General features: G+C 41.3%; 1 protein-coding gene across 1 annotated transcript in view; it reads right to left on the bottom strand.

Annotated features, from left to right (window-relative positions):
• LOC101162704 (sprouty-related, EVH1 domain-containing protein 2) overlaps positions 1-15,126 on the bottom strand; it is a 28,737-nt gene extending 13,611 nt beyond the window's left edge. The window contains exon 1 of the mRNA XM_004077229.4: positions 14,571-15,126. Coding sequence (XP_004077277.1) covers positions 14,571-14,596 — 26 coding nt within the window. The 5' untranslated portion in view covers positions 14,597-15,126. The remainder of the gene's footprint in view (positions 1-14,570) is intronic.
• Positions 15,127-18,921: the final 3,795 nt, after the last annotated feature.

Here is an 18,921-nt window from a genome sequence, read left to right as displayed (position 1 = left end):
GACTGGGTGATATCAGACAAACAAAGTGCACAGAAAAGAAACCACAGATTCACCCACAAGCTTTTGTGTGTCTCCCACACACACACACACACACACACACAATATGTAAAACAAGACTTTTCCATTCCGATTAAAGGTTTGTGGCGTCTGAGTAGCACAGGTTTTTAAAATATGACAGGGCGCTTTTAGTTCAACTAAATGTGGAGGCTTGCTGTTGTCGCCAGCAGACAGACAGTTTGAAGGCAGATATAATTTCATTTGTTCCGTCAAACCGCACGGGGTGTGAGCACAGTCATGCGGGATCTGCTCTTACACGTGGGAAACTTCAAAAGCAGCAATAGCAGAAATTCAAACAAAGAGGTTTCCACGACTCACTTCCATTTCAGTGAAAAAGAAAGAGGCTCACATTTTCCACAAAAATAAAGTCAACTTATTACGTAACATCAACAGGAAACCAGGTTGCTTTTAGTTTGGTTTGGTTTTGCATAGTTGAACCAAGATGGTATTTCAGCCCATTCACAATCATTAACACATTTTACTGTTAACACTGTTTACATTTTTATTGTATCCATTACAAGTCTGAGAGGGGCATATTGTTTTTACATCAGCAGTTATATTAGAGGTCAAACTTAACCCTGTAACCCTTGTGCTATCCTAAGCACTTTAACATTGGGAGTTGGTTCATCTAGACCCACTAGACAGTGCTCTGAACCTTTTTCTTCAATGATTTGTGATCTTCACTGGTGTCCATGGATTACATGAACTCTTTCCACCTTTATCCACCTTTGTCATGGTAGGGAGAACACATCAATGCAAGGGTGGGGTCATCTAAGATAGCACAAGGGTTAACAGCAGAACTTAGCTCCAGTGTTGACATTACTTTGACTACTGTACCTATTGAACCGTGTACGCAATTAATGTAGGTTCAGCGTATTCTGAAGCAGCTTTGTTCACACTGATCTCTAAACGGTTGAAGTTTTACGGTATACGTACCAAAGAAGGTGTGTTATTAAGGAGTCACCGCTGACATCTCCAGTGTGTTTTGCTTTTTGATTGGCAGATAGATGGAGAACTCTTTTTAATCTTTTAAGAAATTGTTCAGGGGGTGAACTCCACCCCAAGCTCATCTCATTTCATTTTCTTTGGCTGTTCAGAATCCATCTATCAGAGATGATCTGTCTAGTTTTAGATGTCTAAGATCCAGACCAGGGTTCATTTAGTTTGCTTCGTTTGACAGGTAGGAAGAACTTTAGTTTTGAAAATCAATCATGGTCTTGATTCAATTGCAAGTGAACCCTGGTGCGATTCAAAAGCACTGTGAGTTCTACTTCAGCAAACCAAAGAGCACAAGTAATCCAAATGTTAGAAAAGCCAAAGCAGCACCAATACCAGTAAGTTTGAGAATTTCTGGTCTATAAACAAGGTTTTGTAAGGGGTGAAAGGTGTTTCCTGGTCAAAGCTCATGCTAATATTATCCTCAAACCAGCAAATGTTGCAACTGTCAAATGTTTCCAGGCAGTTGGATCATCTTGTTTTCTTTCCAGAAGTGTGAACGTAAACATTTTTTTTGGAATTTTCCATGGAAATAAAATAAAATTCTTTTGCCTTGTGTTGGGTAAAAGTGGAAATATGAACAAGAACTAATGTCTCGGGGCCTACTCTGATTTTCCCTTTATTGGTGGATAGTAATGCAATGAAAACAGCGCCAACTACTGCATGAAGGTGGAATAGCAATATCTGAGCTCAGGTGGGGCAAGTACTGGAAATGGAGAAGTCGAACCAGGAGAACAATTGTTCCCTATCACAATTCAGCAGAATTGTGATAAAGTCCGAATAAAATGGCGGAGCAACCCCGAAGCACGGCGTTAGTAGACAGACCTCCCGCTTTGGCTTTGCAGTTTCTCAGTTCAACATCATCATTTCTGATTCCGTTGCAACTCCGAAACTGAGAAATGTTTGATTTGGAAAGCCACACTGCTACTGCTGTTATATCAAACCACTACAGCAGGTCAACTTGACTCAAACACATGTATGACACATCCAGATATGGAACCACACACACCCCAACCGCCCACATACAGAAATAAAACACCAAATCCTGGGCTAAATAAGCACATGTGCTCCAAGAAACACAATCCAGACGATCAGCTCTCTGAGAAGAACCCGTCACATTTTGGTCTGTCTTGTGACCCGTGTTTAGAGCCTTGTCTGCCGACAGGCCCTGTAATCTGTGGTTGGAACACACAGACAGTCACAGCCAGCAGCAAAGTGCTACTTTAATACACTTGGAAGTGACTGCACATTCTGACACAAATATACAACACGCATACATTTAGGATCTAATACTGTCCATGCGAGTGTTGAACGATGCTGGAGAAGGACTGAAGAAGGACTCGTTCAAACTTTATTTATAGCAGCTATTTGTGTGGAATCAACCATAACACAGCAACGGTGCAGCTGCTACGTTCAGAACAACAGAAAACGGGCACCTGATTTTAAGATCCAGAAGAAATATTTCAGGTGGGGCAAGAAAACAAAATCATATTTGAAGCCATAACTCACTTCACTGATGAGAATAGTGCAGGATACTCATGATTCATGGCCTTTAGTAATTTATTGTCAACCATGGGGACAAAGGTACAAAGGAGTGTCCTGCATGCACATCTTAGGAATCACAGTTCTATGCCGTTACCAGAAGGTTCTTTAGGCTTCTTGCAAGATTCCCTCCCATAAGTCTGAAAAAAATCTAACCAGGTATGGAAATCTGTGGATTTATTAAGCGACATTGACAAAATAGCTAAAATAAAGAACAATCTGTGCTTTTATTAACAAATATCCATCTAATTACTGACTACTAGAGGGCAGCACATGCAGATGGAGATGAAAACACATCAGAAATGATAATTACTGATCAGTAAAATTACCTAGAAACTGGTCAACAACAGATATTACTACTTTTTAATTTTAGGCATGGCTTTCTTTTGGTTTGGAAAAAAGTGTTTATTTAACATCAGTCCTGGATCTCACAGCTAATCAAATCAAATTAAACTTTATTTGTGTAGTCTGGCGTTGTACTGAAGAGGGGAAACATTTTTTTGGGGACCTGTCCACATCAGTGACCCCCCACCCAAGTTCACTGAATACTCTACCACAGGACCCCCCCCAGATCTAAGCAACAAGCCAGACCCGGGAGATCCCATTGCACCGACCCCGCTCACTGAGAAGGGTCAGCCACTGATGTGTCGGATCCCTCTGAGGAAAACACTGGAGTTAGATAAAATGCAATAGGAAGAAAATAAATACCGGTAACAGTTAAAACAGATAAAGAACCAGATAAATAAACCTTAATAGACAGATATAAATCAGTGAATAAAAAATACATCAAATTAGTAAAAAGAGAACATAAAATAATTAAAACATCAAATAAATTCCTAAATTTCAACTAAAAGCTTAAACAAAAAAGGTAGGTCCCTTTAAAAACATGAACAGTCTCTACGGCCCGGAGGCTCCCTGGGAGGGTGTTTGTGGAGTAACATTCATCTCAGGGTCAAAAATAATGCCCAGGTTTCTCAAACACTACTAAGAAGTTTTATACTTTTTTAGTTTAGATAAAACAATCTCTCACTTGTCTTCAGTGCCAACCACTTAAACTTCTGTTTTGTCCTGGTTCAGCTGTAAGACGTTCTCGGCCATCCATGACTTAATGTCTAAAATGCAATTTAAAAGTATGTTGACTGACTCTGTCATTACGAGACACAGCAATGTAGAGTCGTGTGTTATCAGCAGAGCTGTAAAAAAAACACCATAATACAAGATGACGTCCCCAAGATTTGAAATTAGGTCCTAACATTTAAAGGGTCAATATCATGCAAAAATAACTTTTTTGGGAGTTTTTAAATGGATTCTAATGTTTATTCCTCACAAAAAACATCTCCAGAGCTGTATTTTGATCCATTTATTTATTTCTGAGTATTCCTCTAAAAACCTGCGCTCTGAGCACCAGCCCCTACCAATCCATAAACACGATCAGGTTCTCACATAATTATACTTATGAAAGTGAGAACAGCCCCTTCCAGGAAGAGTCTGCACTGCCAGCACCGCCCCCGGGCTAACACACACACTTTCTCCACTGAGCTAGCGGTAATCAGCTAAAACGCTTTCATTTTATCTGCACATCCATCTTTGCAAAAGTTTGGATGTTGTTTGTTTTCATGGGTGAAACACAGACACACTGCTGAGGCCGGCTCTATGATGACGTCATGAAATGGACGGTGCCTCAGAGATCGAGTCGTCTTACTTCCGGGTAGGAAAACTAGCTGCGATAGTAACTCATATTTCATAAAAAAAAAACATTTTTCTGTGTGCCAAAGGAAATATATTATCATATACATGAATATAGTTTACTCTGAAAAGCTTAAGAAAATCATGATATAGGTCTTTTAAACAATTTTGTGAGCGTAAATAGGGATATACAGAAGCAGAAGACGGGATATACTCTTATGGGTGCTTCATAGGATAATTATCTGGAGGAAGCAAAAAGATACCAAAAAAAGAAAACTAACTTACTCAAAATGTTAAAAAAAATTAACAAAAGGTGAGAAATGTTATAAATATGATAAATCAGAATTTACATACTTTAGACAGTTTTTCCTTTTGAATGCTAATTGAAATGCTGCAAAAATCGATCATTCAAATGTCATTAAAGCAAATTTATTCTTGAATTGTAAAAATAAAAACACATGGAACCTTTAGAATTTTGCTGATAATATTCCATGTCCTAAAAATGCTAAATATGGTAACTATTTGGAGAATACGTGTATCAAGTACGGTTTTGTAGTGTTTCAGGAACTTTGACTTGTTTAAATAAATATCCTTGGTAATTAAATAATTAGCCTGGAACATTTTAGCAGTGTTTAAAACATGTTAAAAAGTGTTTGCTTTTTGAAACCTAAAACTGTTTTTAACAGTTTATTAATTCATTTTTTTGATGTTCCATAATTCTGTTGGTCTTTTTTCATTCATCTTAGCTTTAAAACATATTATAAGTTTTAGGCCTTTGCAGGTAAGCAGGTGCTCAGGAAGGGAAATTGGGTTATGGGTGGAGTAAACACAGTCACACCACCAACTGAAATTTCTGCAACTTTTAGGCTTATTTGTTGTTGTTTTATTTTAAATGAACTTTACTTTACATTTTTCTGCATCTACTTTGTGGGAATAATAATCTAAAGCACTTGCACACACGAAACAATAAGCTATTAGACGCACTCCACAGTACACTGACCCTGAAAATACCTGATGTGCTTCATGTGTAACAAGATTGCAATAAAAAGGAGAAGCGGGCTGGTTGAGGACTGGAATCCAGCTCATGTGTGACAGATAAATGGGCCAGTGAGGGCAACCCAGCCATGTGCGATAAGACCGGCCTCACTTCCTGCGATAAAAAAAAAGGATTGGCCACGCCCCGAGCTCATGGACAGAACACCTCCCTCTGCACACAGGATGTGCATGAGGGGCGCTTTACAATCATTGCGATGACTGAGCCCACAGCAGGATCTGCTGGTGCAAACACAAGGAGAGGGCGGCAGAGATGACCTCAGGAAAAAGAAACTCTGTTTGAATCAAACTTTATGAACATTCAATCTTGAAATTGAGGAAAGAAACTGCATGAGGTGTGTGTGTGACCTACTGCATCTTCAGGAGGTCACACCACACTCACCGGTGAACATCCAGGGTTCAGAGATTGAGTTTTGTGGACACTTTTAAATACCTGGGTGTTCACCTGAACAACAGACTGGACTGGTCCAATAACACGGATGCTCTGTACAGGAACGGCCAGAGTCGCCTTCACCTGCTGAGGAGACTGAGGTCGTTTGGCGTGTGCAGACAGCTGCTGAGGACCTTTTACGACACTGTGGTGGCCTCAGTGGTCCTTTATGGAGTTGTGTGCTGGGCGGGGGGCAGTACAGACAGAGACAGGAGGAGGCTTAACAAACTGGTTAGGAAGGCCGGCTCTGTCCTGGGCTGCACAGTTGAGTCCATCGAGGGGGTGGCGGACAGGAGGATGTTGGCTAAGCTAACATCCATCATGGATAACCCTTCCCACCCCCTACACCAAACTGTAGAGGCGATGACTAGCTCCTTCAATACGAGACTGTTGCACCCTCAGTGTAAGAAGGAGCGCTACCGCAGGTCATTCCTCCCCACAGCCATCAGACTGTACAACACCGTGTCCAAGTGACACTCCACGGTCCCACGGGTGTTTTTTCTTTCTTTCACTCATTTATTCATTTACTTTTGTTGCAGTTGTTGCTGTTTTCAATTATTTTTGTTCCTGACCGGCTGTTTGTTTTGGTGTGTACTTTATTACTGACTTATTTTTGTATTTAAAAAAAAAAAGAAAAAACGTTTTACATGTTTTTTTTACAGTTGATCACATGTTTGCAGTGGATCACACTTTCGCAGCTGTATTTATTTATTTATTTATTTAATATTTATTTATTTATTTAATATGAATGTCATTTTTGATGTCCTTTTTTGATGTTATTTCGATTATTATTAGCTGATTATTTCTGAATGTCGTTGCTGCTGCGACAGATAAATGAATTTCCCCATTGTGGGATTAATAAAGTCATCTAATCTAATCTGATCTAATGAGTTTAAAGGTTGTAACCCCAGAGTGGTGCGTGCAGCCATTAGTATGAACAGATGAGGACAAAAAACAGCATGGAAGGAGATAAATCTGCTTCTTTGTGATGTTGTTTTCATTACCGCCTCCCTCACAGACAGGAAAGCAGGGGGAGGAACTCAGGGAGGTGAAGTGAGTTCATTCACAACTATTGACGGGGGAGGCTCCAGAGGGGAAGTGTGATCGGCTTTCTGTCCATCACTGGAGCGATGTGGAACGCTCACATGTTTGGGCAGCGCGAGGCTCCGGCTGCGGGTGTGAATGGGTGAGTCAACTGACATGAGAGCAGCGGTAAAGGATAACACGCCACGGACGGCCCACCAATCACGGCGCGACTTCTGCGAGTTGAGGTCAGATCAATCAGGCACGGGTCATTATTGTCTGAAATTCACTCTGAAAGTGGTCAGCGCTGATTACAATTACTTTATCAACAAAAGAACATCCCAAACCATTCAGGAACAAAGTACAAAGTAATCTACATTTGGTCGGTATACATTAAAAAACCTGCCCATACAAATTGTTGAACAGTTGAAATGTTTATGCAAGTGTAACACAAATGAGCTGATTCTGTCGCGGAGAAAGGCGGCTCTTCATTTCGGCTTTGCACTATGATGCCTCTACGCAGCTGCTTTTCTCCGCTGCAGATTCCACAGGAATTATGTTAAATGTGTAAATTACTGAAGAGTGATGAAAGGTTTCATTTTTTTCTTCATTATCATTTAAATGCGAAGCCCCAACCAGCTCGACATGACAATGTGAAGTTTTGCCAAAAAGAAAAGCTGCATTTCTACGCATCAGAATCACCAGCTGATTCACGTTAAACATGAAAATCACAATAATTACAAAATTACGGTATGACAAAACAGTACATTATTGTCGGTGACATCTCCTGCTTGAAAGTGTTAAGGGGTTTTCAATAAAGTCAATGTGCATTCAAAGTTGCTTTAAGAAAGCCTCTTTGTGCCTCAAAGGGAGATATTTTTTCTCTGAATTCAATTTTCTCTGTTTTAATGTAGCACAACAACCAACATGACGGTTCCACCTCTGTGTTTTAGTGTTAGAACCTCATTTTTCCTGCACTGATGTGCTGCTCCCTGAGAAGTTTATTTCACAGCCACTAAACTTTTTAAATGTTCCCTCCACAGGCAGTTCGCTGCAAATGTTCAAGGCCAGACTGTGCATGAAATCATGAGATGACGTCCCTGTGACATGCAGCAAATACCTTGTATAGACGAACCCGACAGAAATGAAGCTGATTGGCTGAAGGTTTCTCACAGGAAGCTGAAAAACCATCAGAGCGCCTCACGCCAGCTTATTCTTAGCTCAGGTCGACACTTAGGGTCAACTGAAAAGGACTTCTAGAATCTGCATCCACCGCCGTTGCTCTGTGTGTTTGATCAGGTGGACTTGGGTTAAATAAACTATCAGATGTCAATGGTTTATCTTGTGTTTGGCAGACGGTGGTGCAGCTCCAGGGCACCAACCCAATTGAAAATCATTTGCATCATCAAACACTAGGAAGTCTGTTCTCAAAGGGCTTCTCTGGTCTAAATATACATTATTTACAGCTACACATGACAGCCATTACCGTTTCTGAAGGGAGTTGGTATTTCCACATGATAACGCAAAGCTTCCTCAAGGTTCTTGAACCAATAAACTTCTGTATGGTGGTAAAAAAGTTTAAACTGTCAGCTGCGTGAACTTTTTTGACCGGATAGAAGTGACAGCAAAAGGTGCCAACACAAAAGTGTCATTTCACAAGTTATGAAGACAATTTTGACGTCAAGTGGTGGCTGACAGCTACAGACACACTAACTAAGCTAACAACACCAAAAAATATCCTCAGTTTTAACCAAATCTCATCTTAAAACCTCTCTGATTTGGGCAATTCTGTGTCTTAAAGCATTATTCTTTACACAACGCTGTGCGTAACACTTAAAATCCTTCTCAGATCATCCCCGAGTTATTTTCACAGCATCCTCAGTGGTCTTTTAACCTTGATTATGCTGTTGTAGCCGCGACCGTTGGTGCGGAGCAACTCCGCCCCCCCTTGCCCTACACGTTGCTGAGAACGTGGAGCGGGAAGCTTGGGGCCCGCCTAGCGTATTTCGTATGTCACAAATACACTCTTTTTTTAAACTGAATTTTTTTTCGTCTGCTCCTAATTCACAAAAATTTGAATAAAGAAATACTTAGAAATGCACTTTTATGCCTACTTTGCTTTCCATGTATCCTCCAAAATGCCACAAGAACATGTTAAAAACACACTTTTTTATCAGAATGGGTCTTTAAGCAAAAAGTTACCATATTTCTAATATATACCGGTAACTAATAACTTGAACAAAAAAAATGTTTTTTGTTCATCTCTACACAATAAGGACAGACGTTTATCATTTTTATGTTGTATCTTAACATAAATCCAACCATCAGATGCAAGTAAACCACAAAAGATTGTAAAAATATTTAGTTGCTCTCATTTTGTCTGATATTGATGGCAGCTAATCCAAATTTCTTATCATATTTTTTCCTGTAGTGCAAGTTATTTCAATTACAAACTGACCAATCAGATGCCTTAATAAAAGTATGTTGTGCCATGTTCAACGTTTGAAACGCTAGATTGACAAATTCTCCCAAACCTGCTTTCATTTGTTAGGGGGTTGGACTTCCAACAAACTCACTCCTGATTGGTGAGAGTGGTTGCCATAGAAATATAGACTCAGACAAACTCAAACTGATCAATACTTCTTGACGCTGTCTGGTTCCAACATGTGACATACATATGAAAAAAATGGCAAATGAATTGACTTCATTTGGTCGGAGCTGGAATTAAACCACTTTCTATGGAAAGCCTATTCAGTTCTTATATACATTCAATGACCAAGTTTAATGACAATCTCTCATTTTAAAACATAAAATAGGTCTCAAAATATGTATTGGGGTGTTGTTAAGTTGAAAGTCTTGAGGCTTCCCTTCAATGTGTTTATAAATCTGCATATCAAACGATGTGTCAAAGTAGTCCCAGAGTTGTCACAAACTGTTCTCAGTTTAGTTTTCATTTATTAAAAAAAGGGAAATGTGAGTCAATAAGCTGCAAAAGTATCCTTGATGCTGAAAATGTTCCAAATTGCTATCTTATCTGTCAAATCAGAATTTCCAACGATTTACAGGCAGTCTCAGTGAGACATTACTTTACTTTTTTTATAAGTAAATGATCCAGTTTTCCATTTCCGCACATGAACGCTAAAAAAAAAAAAGGAGGCTTTGTGGGTGGGGGTGCCCTTTCTTTATAGACGGTTAGAATGCACAGACCAAGCCTCTGATGCATGCTCATGCCCCGAATGTGCAGATTTTAGTCAATTAAGTCAGGAAACACGGTGGGACACTGAGCTGAAACCTGAACCAATTCCCCCAAGAAGGTTCATGGAGTTCATTCCCTGAGACGAGCTTCTGAGGTTGGACGACCGCGCAGGCCAGTGAATGAAAACTTCAGCTATTATAATCTTGGTCATCGAGTCAGCTGATGAGCAGAGATTAGTAGGGAGGAGGGGAAAAAAAGAAGAAGAAACGACAAACAAGCTGCTTCCATTGTTTGTCATCCCGATATAAACAGCTCGGGCCATTATTTGGCCCGGAGGCTCCGGATAGCGAGCAGTGATGAGCCTCTGTAAAACACAGGAAACACTGTGGAAAAGCATCTGTTCCACATGATGTGTGTGGAGGGGGGGAGTACACGGGGGGGGGGGGGGGGGGTATAAAGGTCTGTGATGTTCATCTGTAGACACAAAGTAAGTTTGTAAATGTGGTCTGAAACATACTTTTTGCTTTCACTTCAAATGTGCCTGAACAAACTGCGTATCAGTGTTCTTAAGGCCTGCAGAATAAATCGCGATATCAGCCCAAAGATGGCGTACACTGCGATATGTTTGCACGCATGCTAAAATAATCTCATGGCAGCTTGAAGTGTTTAATAAAGCTGTTTATGCATTCGGATGAACCTCGCCAGGTCATTGACTAATCAAATGGAGCCCTTCTTTATTAGACAAGTGTTTTTTTAGAGTATTATTTAGGTTATGTTGACTTTTATTTGAATACGATGGTTGCGGTGAAATGAATATGATTGTTTTGCCATTTGTTCATGTGTCGTAAATCAAATTGTCATCGCGATATTGAACACTGGTATCGCACGTCGAAAGTTTTCCTCATATCGTGCAGTCCTAGTGTAGTCCAACTAAGTGTTTCTGTTTACGCCTGCCCTTTGTGTTTCGGGACGATTCTGTTCATAAAACAGTGGAACCAAGTGCAAAACAAAACTTTTCGGAAAGTTAATATCAGAATAAATGACGCAGAAGAACAACTGGACCCTGGGACAGCTCAGGGTAAAATAGGAAACCAGAAAAAAAAATTAAAAAATACTGTAAATCTGGTTTTTGCCAATAAATTGTATAGTTAGCAGTGTGCCAAGCAGAAAAAATATAAACTGAGTTCAAGGAATGAGAATGTATACCAATAATAATGAAGGGAAAAAATATATACTTATGATTCTGAATGGTTTAAAAGTGAAAAAAGGTTGCTATCTATCACCAGCAGTGTTCCTGTCCATTCCTTTGAAAGCATAAAGAAAAATGTTTTTTGGCGATGTGAGAACGAGTATAAATAAACAAAAAGAAATCTTCTTTCTAAAGCCGATTTCATTTGCTCTTGACTGACAATTTGACAGAAGTTTAGGAAGAGCTTAAGCTCCATCAGAGGCAGTAAAAATCGTCCAAGAAGTTTGTCCTTCATTTTTGTTACGTTTGTTTTCATAAAACTTTTTTTTTTAAATCAGCGTCCATACACCGTCTTTCATCAAAGCCCACAAGACTTGCAAAACTCAGAGAGGAAAGTATTGGACAACACAAAGATGCCAACAGTCAAGCATGGCGGTGGACGTCTGATGGTTTGGGCACACATAGCCCAGTCAGTCTTTGGGGGCCGGAAACAGTAGGGGACTGGAATGCAAACTCCTAGAAAGATAATTAAAGTCAAATAATCATAATTAAAAGACCACTGGGAACACTCTTACAATAGATCAAAAATGGGTCGGAAGGCAAAAATTTACCCAACAAAATCAGAACTTTTTAAAAACAACTTTAAAAAACGAAAAGAAAAAAAATCTGTAGCTTAACATTTTTTTTTCCTTTTTTGGAACTGCTTTGTGATTTCCTGCTGAAATTTGGAACACTGGAACCAAAGAAAAATGCAAACGCCACTCTGCTGCTTTTGTGAATACAGCTTTTTTTTTGGTTCAACCCAGATTGTATTTCGCCGCTATGCCGACCTTAGCTGAATGTCAGCGGGATCTCCTGTCCAATACTGAGTGTGCACATGCTGACCGTGCAGCAGGACCCAGCGGATCAATGCATCCTTACCCGTCCTTCTCAAAAACAATCTCAACAAAGAGGTGCCCCTACTGTTAAATGTTGGATTGCTCTTAGTTCACCTTTACGTTCAGAACAAAAACAAACCAGAAAAAAAGGGATTCCATTTCAATGAGCTGACAGAAGAACAGAGGAATGTGACACGCCACCTTTTGAACAAAAAACGTGACACTGGAAAGGTGTGTCTCCTATGTCCTTTGCTTGACTAATCCTACAACCGGTTTTATTTTTGATAAGAAAACCCCGTCACACAAACGATGACTATTTCCATCCGGTAACACCGCAGTACGACACTTGGAGGATGCATTCACTTTCACTGGGGAAACTCTTCATTCAAAAGGGTTAGATGCTATCATAAAGTGATCGCAGGAACTAGTGATAATGGAACCCCGGAGATCTCTGGGTTTTGGTGAACTGTTTAACAGAAAACACTGAGTTAAAGACAAAGATGGTTTCTTATCTGTCACAATGACAGGTTAACACATCCATAAAACCACAAACTTTGTTTAGAGGTTAAAAGTTGCACATGGCTTTCTCTTAATTCTCTCAATTTCTGTGATGTTTACTGTGGTTTGAGGTTTGATCGGGGTTCATGCAAAAACTTGTGCCATTTTCTAGGACATAGTTTCTGCAGAGCGGCAGGAGGTCATTAGAAATTTGCTGATGCTGCAAAATAGAGCTGTGGCAGTGTGGAATTTTTAAACAGCGGTGATGAAATAGTAGGGGGCGTGCTGTCGCGGTTACCTCATCACCCCAGCGGTAATGCGGTTATTGTCACACCCCTAGTTTTAAATGTGTTTACTTACATTAACTTAGACTATTCCTTGGAAGAGGCTGCTAAAACGTGCATTGCCAAATGCGGTGTAAATGTAGCTTGATTTGTGGGCGGGACCATTGGCATGGAGCAACTCCGCCCCCTGTCCCATTGCTGAGAGCTCTCTGTTTACACCCTCAACATAACATTACCGGTGCAACAAAAACGGTGAGTAATAATGGAGCTATCCCGCCGTTTTGATCCAGATTCCAGCTCAGACAAGGAAAACAGAGACACACGCGTTTACAAGTGGATGCATCAGAATGGGCCACAGCAGAGAGCGTGTGCCCCCCACCCCCGCGCATTTTCTACGTCACAAATACGATATTTTTCAAAAAAAAAGTCTTTTCTTGATTTTAGAATTTAAATCACGAAATAATCAGAAACTAAAATGACTTTATAAATGTCCTCCATCATGCTGAACGAACATGTTAAAAACACCCAAAACACCATTTTTCATGGGAGTTTAAGCGTGAAGCTTTGATCTCTAGCTGTCTCCTGTGTGGTCCTCTGATGACGGTTTGGGAACCTCTCATTGGGACTTTCTGGTTCAGAGGCCTGCGTGGATACTCTCTTTCCCTGTGAAGCTGTGAGGAACCACCAGCAGCAGGATCCAGTGTGGGAGGGTGTTTCTATTTAAGAACAGAAAAGGGCCTCATCCAGGGGGGACTCCTGCTTCCGGCCGTCGGCTGTGCGCGCCCGCTGGACAGCCGGCGGGAAGACGCCAAACCGGCCCAGCAGGCATGAATGGAGACGCGCTGAGGGTTCGAGGGCTTTTATGAATGAGCCGGCGTCACGCCACCGCAGCACAAACACCACCCTCCCTCCTTCCCTCCGCCCCCTGCTGTTGCCATTCGCCCCTCAACCTTCCTGCAGGGCTGGCGCTTCCGGCCGCCGTGCAGCAGCTCCGGTTGCCTCCACTTTAGACGCACTAATTCGTGCTTTTTAAGGCGAATTGGATCCTGAAACACGCAGGCCCGCCTTTGCGCCAGACCTCCTAGTAGTTGCGCGCAGTCTTTGGCGCAAATAGGATTCAAGAAAAAGGGTCGCTTCCAGTCTTCGTGTTGTTTTTTATGAATGGAGCGCGACAGGTTATGCAAATGACGGCGATTGAGAAAGAGATGGCGGATGAGGCATATCGGATATCTCATATCCTGTGAGACTTCCCCCTTCGGTTGGAGGCAAACACGCAGATGTGTCCAAACATCCGAGGCGCAAAAACCGCGCGCGCGCGCTTCTCCTTATTCCTTCTGGCCCTGGCGGACCCCTCACGCGCCGCGTGCGCGGCTGTTTGTGGAAGGTGGAACTTGCGCGCATGTCTGATTCGAGCCTACTGCTGCTGCAACAGGGCCTGCTCTCAGATCCTTTCAGAAAATGTTTCCGATCCACCCACGCGTATTCCCCTCCTCCTCCCACTCCTCTTTTTTTCTTCTTCTGTTGTCTCACGACTGCACCGAGGTGGGGGCTCCAAAAACCAAAAAATAATAATATTTATATACACCCCCAGGTCTCCTAGCTGTGTCAGTGCATTTCTCCACAGCAGCATCAAGTTGCAAAGCGGACTTATAGGCAGCACATTCCACCAAGCCCCCCCCCCCTCCCCCCAAACGCACGCAATCAGCTCCAACTTATGGACAGAGAACGGTGTACTCACTCGTTTGGGTGCGTTTCTTCTATCATTTTTCCTTTTCACCTCAGGTACCGGAGCGCGGCGGCGGCATACTTTTTACTCGTCATTCTTTCTCCGCGGCTCCGTCTCCGATTCCGCATAAATCTCCCTACGCCGCCGCTCCAGCCGCCGCCGCCGCCTGTGCCTTTGTGCGCGTCGGCGCTCTCCGCCTCCTCGCTGCTCGGCTCCTCCACGCGTGGATCGCCTCCGTCCTATGATGACTTCAACTCCCCCATCAGCAGATAGCTTATACTGACAGTTTTAGGCTGGCGATTTCCACTCTCCTCGTGCACGCACGCACGCGCCCCACTTGTATTTATATATATTTATTTTTTTTTTAAGTCCAAAGGCGCGTGTTTTCTCCGCGCCGAGTTGTGCGTAGAAAAGAAGAAAAGCGCGTCCGTGGTCGCTGCTGTTGCTGAAGGGGGGTGGCCCCGCTAGAGCCCCATCTCTCACTACTCCATGTTGGATCGCAGACGACCGAGCAGCTCCAACGACTCCGTGGGAGGGAGGAGGGAGGGAGGGAGGGAGGGAGAGGGGAGGAGGGTGTTGGGCGGAAGCGGTGACGTCGATCTTCATTTTGGTGGAGGGCCCACGATGGCTGTGAGCCTCTCTGGCCCCTAAAAAGAACCCCCCACCACCACAACACTCACACACACAAGCCCGCGCGCTGACTTTCCTCGATCGTGTCAGCTTTGACCTCACGTGAAATCCTCCACGTTCACGTTAAAGAGCGAAGCAGAAAATCAGTTTGGGTGACTTTTTGCTATTTAACTAACTGCCTTTTCCCAAAAGTATCTGATGAAAACAGAGGGGAAAAAAACACATTTATTGTTTAAATTCTATCAGATCTTGTTAACTTTTTCCATCCGTATCAGTGCGGGCTTCCGTTAATCCACAACTCAGAGCTCTTTAGCACATATTGATCCGCTCAATAGCCGGGAAGTTAGATGATTAGCCGCTTTTGTTTGAGTGCTGCCAGATCTGCGTCCCCCCGCCCCCCCCCGACAGCTGCCAGCATTGTTTTCAGGATCATGACTGGGGGGGGAGAGAGGGGGGGGGACTAAGGTTGGATTGTTTATGGTACATTGCCCTCTGCTGGTGACTTCAGGTTCCTACAGCTGAATGAGTGGTCAGTTGTCACGTGTGTAAGCACGAAGCATGCATTAATGTCTGTATAATAATAATAATAACAGTGATCTTAACCTAAATTTACATCTAAATAATAATAAATAATAACCATAATTATTAATAATAATTTAGATCCAAATAATAATAAGACAATTTCAATTAATGGGTAAAAAACATCGAAAATGATGACATTTGGATTTTCTTTCTTCTTTAATACATTTTTGAGTCATTAATCTAATAAACCAGAAAATCTGTTTATGTTCACCTTGAATATGCATTTGTGTGATGATAGACATTTTGACCTGGACAGCTTTTAGTTAAATTAAATTAAATAAATTAATTGAAGATTGAATTTTTTTTCAAAGAAAAAGCATGTTTTGTGCACTGATCTACATTTTGGGATACTTTCAGAGCTGTAGAAAAGGTGCTGCTTTTATGTTATAACATGAGATTACTTTAATTACTTTACTTATCACAAATGTTTTTGTAAAATGACATTTGATCAAATTTGTGTTGCCTTTTTATCTGTAACCCTTGTGCTATCCTAGGCACTTTAACATTGGGAGTTGGGTCATCTAGACCCAAGACAGTGCTCTGAACCTTTTTCCTTCAATATGTGATCTTCACTCGTGTCCATGGATGACATGAAATCCTCTCCACCTTTATCCACCTTTGTCAAAATGTGTTCCAAATCATGCTGCTAAATTAGAAGTAAAAATAATCATCTGAATAATGAATTGTGTAAGAGTTAAAAAAAAAAGTAAATGGATAGAAAATATTCAAGTACTGATTAACAGCTAAAATGTGTGTGATGAAAAAGTAATTAGTCATTTCTAGTATTCAGATATTGAAATAAATATCTGCATTTTTATGGCCATATGTAACATTCACTGCCTATAAGTTAATGAATAAATGGAATAAATGTGTTAGTTGTTGATATTTGAATCCAAAACCCCAATATTTCCATTTTAACGTTTGTATTAGTCTTTTAGTGACCTCCACCTTCTTCACCTCTGCTCCCTGTAACCTCACCGTTCCACTTGAATCCCTCATATTTTCACACAGATATCCTGGCTGCCATTCATTCTTCTTCTTTTTAGACCCCTCCCCTGCTTTCAGTATAGAACACAGTGTCATCTGCGAACATTATTATCCACAGATTCCTCTCTAACCTCGGTTTGCCTATCAGAACAGCAAAAAGCTCAAGGCTGATTCTTGGTGACGTCCCACCTCCACCTTGCACTCCTCTGTCACACCAGTTGCATATCTCACCACTGTTTTCCAGCTCTCATAGTCATCCTCACACCACCATCTTATGGTATCAGGCCACACTCTTCCAGCTACAATTTTACAGATTGTGGATCTCGTTCAGATTACAGTGTCTGCACAAAATCGAATCAAACATGGGTTCCTACTTCCTATGCTCTTCCTTTCTCTGGAGAAATGTGCCCTGTCCTTCAGTATTTCTGTCCTGAACACCAAATGTACCCGTCACTTCTTCAACTCTTCTGTTTCCTCCACCCACATGTCCATTAAAGTTGACTCCAATTACCACTTTCTCCCCTCTGGAGATATGCTGGATCACCTCACCCATATTTTCTAGCTTACCTGGGGGTCATAACCACTGACAACATTCAACAACTAACCTTCCTTCTCCTCCTTCCACATACACTATGATAAAAAAGTTTGAACCTGCTTCCAGTCAAAAAATATATATATATCAAAAACTGTGCTCTTTTTCCATCTGGTCTCTTGAACACAGAATATTCACCTTTATTCTTTCCATCATCAACTATCCAGTTTTTCATGTCCAAGTCCCTACATTCCAAGCTCCTTCATACTTGCCTTTCCTTTTCTCATCCTGTTTAGGAACACCACTACTCCATTTCCATCAACGGTAGCCCAAATCCTGGGCCAATAACAATCAGGTATAAAAAGTTCTGCACAAAGTTGTTTTGCGAAGCACTCTGAGCCACTTTAGTCAGGAAAGTGCTGTATGAATTTGTTTTTTTATTTAATTTGATTGATTTGGCTTTGGTTTTACCTTATTCAAAAAAGTCTTTATGATTTGATTTCTATTTATTTGAAATCTGATTTCCAACTGATCCATAAATCTTTTATGACTCCATGCTGTTTCGATCTGCCCATCCACCTTTCTCTGTTTCATTTACTTTCCGTGCTTCACCACAAACACCACTGTACTTTTTGATGACAACATGGGCAACAACTGGAAAAGAAACACAGAATTAGAACAAACCATTGACTGTACAAGAGAACTGGACTGAGTGACCCCTCCCCCTGGCATTCCAAACAGGAAGTATCCACCAGCCCGAAGAAGCCAAAATCCTTCTGTAGAGAAGTACACAGCTGTTACTTAGTCATTCCGTTTGTCAGAGTAACCGTTCTTGCTCTGATGACTTTTTTTACATGTTCTTGATAATTCTTTCATGATATTTTCTTTCTGCAGTTCAAGTTATTCAAGTTATAAACTGAACAATCAGATGCCTCAATGAAAGTAGGTGGTTTTACGCCGAACCTTCAAAAAATTTGATTGACAGATTTCATGTAGCCCCCTTTCAAGTGCTGGGGGTGTAGCCTTCCAACAAACTCACTCCTGATTGGTGAAAAAATGCTGACTCAGACCGACATGGACCAATCATTATTGCTTTGTAATGTCTCCTGGCTCCAATGTGGCAACGTTCATATATCACAAAAAAAATGGCAACTCAAATGTCTTCTTTTGGTTGGAGTTGGAAGCAAGTCAGTTTCTATGGGTGACGTCACACAGTCTGGTTGTCACAGACAGTCAATGGAACAAACCCAGGAGTCAGTGCTGTCATCGTGTGGTGAGAACGTAAACGGCTCAACAGTCAAACCTGCATCAAAGCAATGCAGCATTATTGAAATGGTGACCCTGCAAACTACTATTGAACAGATCTATTTATTTTATTAAGCTATTGTCTATTAAGTTATTTTAAACATAATTAAATGATAATAAAAAAACACACTTATCACCACATCAATACCTGGTTTTTGACAATTAAAAATGCCGTCCCATTACATGAAGTTTGTTTTTGTGTAAAGATCTCCTGGTGTCACATGAAATGTCCAACAGCAGCAGCATGCATGAGCTCCACTGCTCGTTACTATGTCTGGTCTCTGTCCCTGTGTGTTGTTTTTGTGTCCTTATCCTGTGCTAATATTT

Source organism: Oryzias latipes, chromosome 15, assembly GCF_053564925.1.
Source record: "Oryzias latipes strain Hd-rR chromosome 15, Olatipes_Hd-rR_3.1".
NCBI lineage: Eukaryota > Metazoa > Chordata > Actinopteri > Beloniformes > Adrianichthyidae > Oryzias > Oryzias latipes.
The sequence above is the reverse complement of the archived record's forward strand: the minus strand, read 5'-3'. Positions and strand labels throughout refer to the sequence as shown.